Raw genomic sequence first — 6,625 nt, forward strand, 5'->3', positions numbered from 1 at the left:
AAACGGGATTTACTTCTAAATATCAGAACGGTCCGTTTTGATATTAACCGCCCATATGGCTCGGCTACTATCACCCCCTATTCTTACTCCTCTTCTCTGTCTTTCCACCTCATAATCCCGCTTTCAATCCTTATCAATATATCTCTTCTTTAAATACCTAAACTACCCCTACCTTTTCTCAAAATGACGAATTCACCCCTACCCTCTATTAAACCCTCTGCTATTCTATTTCTATCATTCCAATTCATTCCCAAATAGAAATTAGCTACTTTGAATGGCGATCAGATTCTCTCCAAAGCTCCTTCGAAATCTCAGATTCTTAAACTCATCATCATCGTCATCGTCATCCTCATCGTCAATCTCAGCCGTCCATCCGCTGAATCTAGCGGAGAAACAATCCGAACCGTCGATTACGAAACCTGCAACCAGTGATCTCTTAAATCTCGGCGATTCCGAGCGACTCTTCTCATCGATTCCAACCAAACAGCTTCTGAATTCTTCCTTAAACCTTCACATGGCGTCCTTTGATCCGATCGTTGATATCGGAATTCGTCTGATGAGATCGAATTTGATGGAAAATAAAGCTTTTAGAGGACTCATGGTGTCGATCTTAAAGAGAACTGCTTACGAGCATTTTTGTGCCGGAGAAGGACTGGAAGAAGCTGGCCGGAATTTGCAGAGGCTTTGGGAAGAAGGTCTGTCAGGAATTCTCGATTACGGTCTCGAAGATGCTGAGAATAATGAAGATTGCGATCGGAATCTTGAGGGGTTTCTTAAAACTGTCCAGATGAATTCGATGCTTCCGCCCTCTTCAGTAAGCAAAATTCCTTCTTTTTAATTTCTCCTCTGTTTCTTTGATTTTAGATGAATTAAAGTAGAATTTCTTGTTTCTGTTTGTTTTTCCTTTTGATCGGTTGAGAAAAATTGGATTTTTTTTTATTCGTTCGATCACCTCAAAATTGTTTGATCAAAAGCAAGACCGTTTTTTATTACCTGGTGTTATAACCGTTTTTTAGTTTAATAGCTCTTGAACTAAAATCCGCTTTAAAATTTTACTGGAAAAGCTGAGTTTCTGTATTGGTAAATTTAGAGGGATTTCCATCTTTAGTTAAATATAACAGTTTTTGCTAAATTTAGCGGTACTTGATTTCCTGTGATTATCTTTATTTTGCCCATTATAGTAGTAGCTAGCTGTCTGTCACCTCCGTCACCACTCACTGTACACGAGGCACACCTTCAGGCCCTCTTTGGATTTTTCATGATTTAAAGGGAAATGATATGATTATGGTAAATTTAGAGGCATGGCAAAATAATTGCTTATCAGTGTCTAAAAAAAAGTATATTAGCTTAACAGTCCTGCTTAGAAAATCTTTGCTAAAAGGTCCCTAAAACTCAGGAACTTCAATTTTTTCGGTTGGAAAATTTAAAATGGCAAATTTTACACCAACCCATTTAATCAATTTTAGCGTTTTTTATTTATTTTCCTTCTAATATTTTCGATTGTAGGAATTTTATTTGAAAAGTTCGGAAAGGAAAAAAAATCTAAAATTTCTTATTTCTTACACATGAAAAAAAAGATAAAGTAAACCAACCATATGCAATTTTACAGTCAGGGACCTTCGGCGTATGATGTTATTCCTCTAAATTAATCAGACATAATTACTCAATGAAAAAAATGTCCATAGAAATAATTTTCCATGAGAGATATTTTCTTGCAATACAATCAAGATAGGAATTTCTTGGAAAAGTTAGAAACCAAAAATATTCATAAAATTTCTTACTTTATTTATCCATGAAGAAAAGATAACTCAAACCGACCATATTTAATTTATTTTAGAGGGATTTTCAATTTATTTAATTCATATAATGATTTTTTTGTTGAAGGTTTTTTGATGAGAATATTGGAAGAGATAATATTTTTGCTTTTTTTTCTAGTTTTTTTCCGAAAATATTAGAAGGGAAATCCAAAAACCCTAAAATGGATTAAATGGGTTGGGGGTAAATTTGTCATTTTAAAATTTTCAACGTAGAAAATTGAAGTTGGTGAGTTTTAGGGACCTTTAGCAAATATTTTCTAAAAGTAGGACTGTTTGGGTAATTTTCTTAGAGACTAATAGGCAAATATTTTGCCATGTAGGGACTAATAAGCAAAAATCCCCTATTATAATTTGAAGGTCCTTCTATGTAAAAATTGAATACGGTTGGTTCAAATAATCTCTTGTAGCGTGTAAAAAAAGTAGGAAATTTTAGAAACATTTTTCCATTTCAAGCTTTTCCATAAAATTCCTACAATCCAAGACTGTTTAAACTGGTGGGCCATCCTTGTGGATAGGCCATATCCCCAAAAATAGTAGCGATCGGATGATCCTAGCCTTTCAATCAGCGCGGGGGGGGGGGGAGGGGGAGAGATTCCACTCGTTGGATGGATGGTAGAGTTGTCTGATCATTGGCGATTTTTGGGGTATGGGCAATCCAGATCATCATGGATTCATGGTCGGCTCAAGCCAAATAATACTGGCTCACTAGAAGGACGGTCCTGATCATCATGTTTCCAATGTGTTTTCCATGCTTTTTGCATACCTATTTGATTGCTATTTGGGCTGAAATGTCGATATGTCTATGGTGCGTATGGACACCCTGTGACTGCCGCTAGCATTCCTTCTGAATAGGGAAAAACTGAAAACCGCACTCTCTGTTTTGGTATTAGGCTAAAATAATGAGAGGGCTACCAATATAAACAAGAGAGGTCCCCTTTTGAAAATTAATAAAAAATGATATCTGCACTAGCTCTGTTTATTCTATTATATCCATGTCAATAATAGTGATCTTACCTTATAAACTATAAAACAAAAGTTGGTGGCATAATCCATCTTCACCCACAACCAGTGCGCATGCCAATGAGATCTAGACCCCCCCAACCAATGGCCAGCTTTTGGATGGACAATAAAGTTGTCGGAAATAGCTAAAGACAAAAAGAGTCCAGTTATCGGACTGTTAGGATCTTTTGCGTGGGTCCACTTCTGACCCATGTGCACTAATTGGACCTAGAGATTGCTTATTATACGTCTGTTTTTGTGTATAGTTTATGGTCACTATGATAGCTCCATGTTTTGATACTGGCACTCTATTTATTTTGGGAACTTAATTTGCTGTCCCTGTGAATTTTTATATTTTTGAGGAAAGATATAATGGTCTAGATACAGGTGGTGCCTAGCACTTTGATCTGATGATCCAAACCATTCAACTTTTCGGCACCAAAACAAATGCGCTATTTCACTCAAATTTTACGTCCGACACCTTATAAGTTATAACTCCTCCTTTGTACAAGCTAATGGGAGAGTGTAGAATAAATAGTGCCAATATCAATAAGGGGGTGCAGATTATATTTACACTTTACCAATTAATGAGGAGTGCCATTATCAAACCAATGGAGTTCAGGGATAATTTCTCCCCATCTATTTTCACAAGATTATGCCACTCAAGTGAAGATTCCATAGCCCAAAATCACGCTGATTGGAAGATCTTAACCATCTAATGGGTATCTAGGAGAGCTTAAAAATAAATTAGTGCTAGTCTACATTAGAGTCCTCTGATCGGACGGCTAGGATTGTCCATCGAGTTGAATATTCAGGCTAATGGATCTATACTCTGGATCGTGGCATCTTCAGGTAGATGACCAATCAGAGGGTATATCACCATGGATTGATATCTCAATCTATCATCAATCTTTTAATAAATCCATGTTGGACCATCAAATTTCATCAAAACAATAACTGATTGATTAATTTTCTGTAACAGGTGAGCTTCGCTTGTGTGAAGATCTCTGCAATCTGCCCAATTTCGCTGCTAGAAAGAATAAGCGATTTAATTAGATGGGAACAGAAAGACCCTTCATTCAATCTTCCATGGAAGCATAATTCATTTCCAGTCCTCTCTAATTCCAGCCCTCTTTATCACACCCAATCAGAACCTGACCCTCTATCCCAAACAGAAGAACAGGACCTCCAATTAGCTCACCAAAGATTGTTTAAACTCTGTGAAAAATGCCTTCAACACATCCTTCCATTACTTGTTGATGCTGAATACACATCAATTCAACCTGCCATTGATTACTTCACATACTCAGCCGCATTGCATTACAACAAAGATGACAACCCAATTGTTTACGGGACAATTCAAGCGTACTTGAAAGATGCAAAGGAGAGATTAGTTCAAGCTATTGAAGTTGCAGAGAAAAAGGGAATTCCCATTGGATTTAAATTGGTTAGAGGGGCTTATATGACAAGAGAAACCCAGCTTGCTTCTTCCTTGGGTGCTCCCAGTCCTATTCACTCATCCATTCAGGAGACACATGCATGCTACAATGAGTGCGCATTGTTCATGATCGAAAAGATAGCCAAAGGCCATGGCTCTGTCGTACTTGCAACTCATAATCTTGACTCTGGTAAGATGGTTCATGAATATTTTTAATTTTGTTTAGACCCATAAAATATATATTTTTTTTAAATGAATCTTTCGTGAGTTTCATTGATCCAGGCCGTTCATTAAATAGGCCATATTTTAGATAGGCTATAACCCTTAGATGACACATATCAACTAATAATTAATCTCCCTTTCAAATTTCAACAATTAGGTAAAGAGCAGGATCATTTGTCTGAAATTCTGAATGCCTCTTTGGACACCTCTAAAAATTATTTGTTTATAATTTTATGGGAAATGCTAAACTGAAGGGCGGCTTTGAAAAAAAAAGCTACTTGTTTAGCATTTCTCTAATTTTATATGCAAATAGTTTTGAAGTTAAATATTAGGGGAGTGATAAATCGACTCCCCATGTCTCTTTCTCTCTCCTCTGGGTTAGAGAGAGAAAGAGGAGAGAGATAGACACATGGGGAGTCGATTTATCATTTTGGGGGGTCGATTTATCACTGCCCAAATATTATCTGCAAATAATTGTTATATAGTTTTAGGGGATTTGCTTTGGAACTTTGCGGAGAGGAATTACGCTACTCACTTTTGCATGACGGAGCAGCCTGTTGGGGGTTCCGCGCAAAAGCAAAAGATCTCACATTGGTAAAATGAAGAGGATGTGGATGTGTTATGTGGGAATGGGCACCCTCCCCTGAGGGTGAGTTCTACCCGGGTCACAGCCACGTCAATGAATCAGATTAAAAAGACAAGATCTGTTGAAAAGTGAGCCTTTGTGGTCGTCCTCTTATGCAAAAGTCAACTGCGAAATGCCTTTCTGCAGAATTCCCTAGCAAATCCCTAGCTTTATTTGCAAATAGAGACCAATTTTTGTGACATCGAAAGAGGCCTTTTTTATTATGATTTGTATACATGATAATGTCTTATCCATAGTCGATTTTTTTTTTCTCAATACACAAAGAAGAATCATCTGCTGCTCAAGCAAGTCATCAATTCTTCAACAACTGGATCTTTAACAGTTATCTAATGTCTGAGCAAAAGATTTACTCAGAAGCAGTTTAATTCTTCAATAACTGTTAAATGAATTGGTAAATGATCATTTTGTTTAATTTCAACTGGTTATCTTAACATTATTTTTTGATCAACTACAGGAAAAGTGGCAGCTGCTAAGGCTGAGGAATTAAGGATTGGGAAGGGGAATCATAGGCTTCAATTCGCACAATTGAAGGGAATGGCAGATGGGCTTTCACTTGGATTGAGAAATGCAGGGTTCAATGTGAGCAAGTATTTGCCCTTTGGGCCAGTTGAGAAAGTCATACCTTACCTTCTTAGAAGGGCTGAAGAGAACAGAGGTCTCTTATCTGCATCAAAAATAGATAGACAACTTATAAGGTATTCAACATTTACCAAGTTAAAATGTTATTTTTTTCTCATAGAATTCACTTAAACAAAGTAAGAATATCTGAATATCAATTGTCAAAAAGCTCAGCTTAACAGCTCCAGACCTTGTTTCTTTTGCATGTGTTTAGGAGGGAGCTGAATAGAAGATTGAAGGCTGCAATCTTGGGAAACGAGGTTGACAAGATGGTACCCAAGGCCAATATTTGATCAAGCATGGATGACAACAAGACCATTATGTATTAGCAAGGTGTAACTTGGAAATATGTGGGGTTGTGTTTTATATGTAGGTTGTACATAAATAAAATGGAAATGCTTTGTGATTAATGTGTGGAAATCATTATCAACTTTTGTTTCTTGACGAAGGGTCAGGGAAGAATGTTTTTTTTTTTTTTTTTTTGTAAGCTGGAATTGAACCTCCGACCTGAGGCGAAGAACATAATCTTTACCAATTGAGTTAGAGGCTCATGCTTGAAGAACAGTCTCTACCAATTGAGCTAAGGCTCAGCCCCGGACAAATGCTTATTCGGGTGCTGCCTTATACTAATAGAATGAGGTATGCCCACTATTTTATAGTAAGTCATCCGTTTGATACGACCTATATTGGATCTCCAAAGGGCCAAAAACTCGTACCAATTGGAGAATCCTATTCTGGGGAAGATATTAACTCTACCATCCTCCATCGACCATGGAGGCCATTTCATTGTGTGGGGAGACAAGCCATGAAGTTTAAAAACTTCGGCTTTTTCCCAACTCTCACAAGAGTGGCCTTTAATTGGTATATCAATCTGCCACCCAAAAA

General features: G+C 37.2%; 1 protein-coding gene across 1 annotated transcript; it reads left to right on the plus strand.

The window, feature by feature from the left end:
• Positions 1-230: 230 nt before the first annotated feature.
• LOC143849935 (Methylenetetrahydrofolate reductase family protein) lies at positions 231-6,150 on the plus strand. The gene is made up of 4 exons (XM_077359241.1): positions 231-814; positions 3,799-4,444; positions 5,577-5,817; positions 5,955-6,150. Exons 1-4 carry the CDS (start codon positions 275-277, stop codon positions 6,031-6,033), a joined length of 1,506 nt encoding a protein of 501 aa, XP_077215356.1. The 5' UTR covers positions 231-274; the 3' UTR covers positions 6,034-6,150.
• Positions 6,151-6,625: the final 475 nt, after the last annotated feature.

Source organism: Tasmannia lanceolata, unplaced genomic scaffold (genome assembly GCF_043159265.1).
Source record: "Tasmannia lanceolata isolate RefF3 unplaced genomic scaffold, GAP_Taslan_0.1 ptg000018l, whole genome shotgun sequence".
Taxonomy (NCBI): Eukaryota; Viridiplantae; Streptophyta; class Magnoliopsida; order Canellales; family Winteraceae; genus Tasmannia; species Tasmannia lanceolata.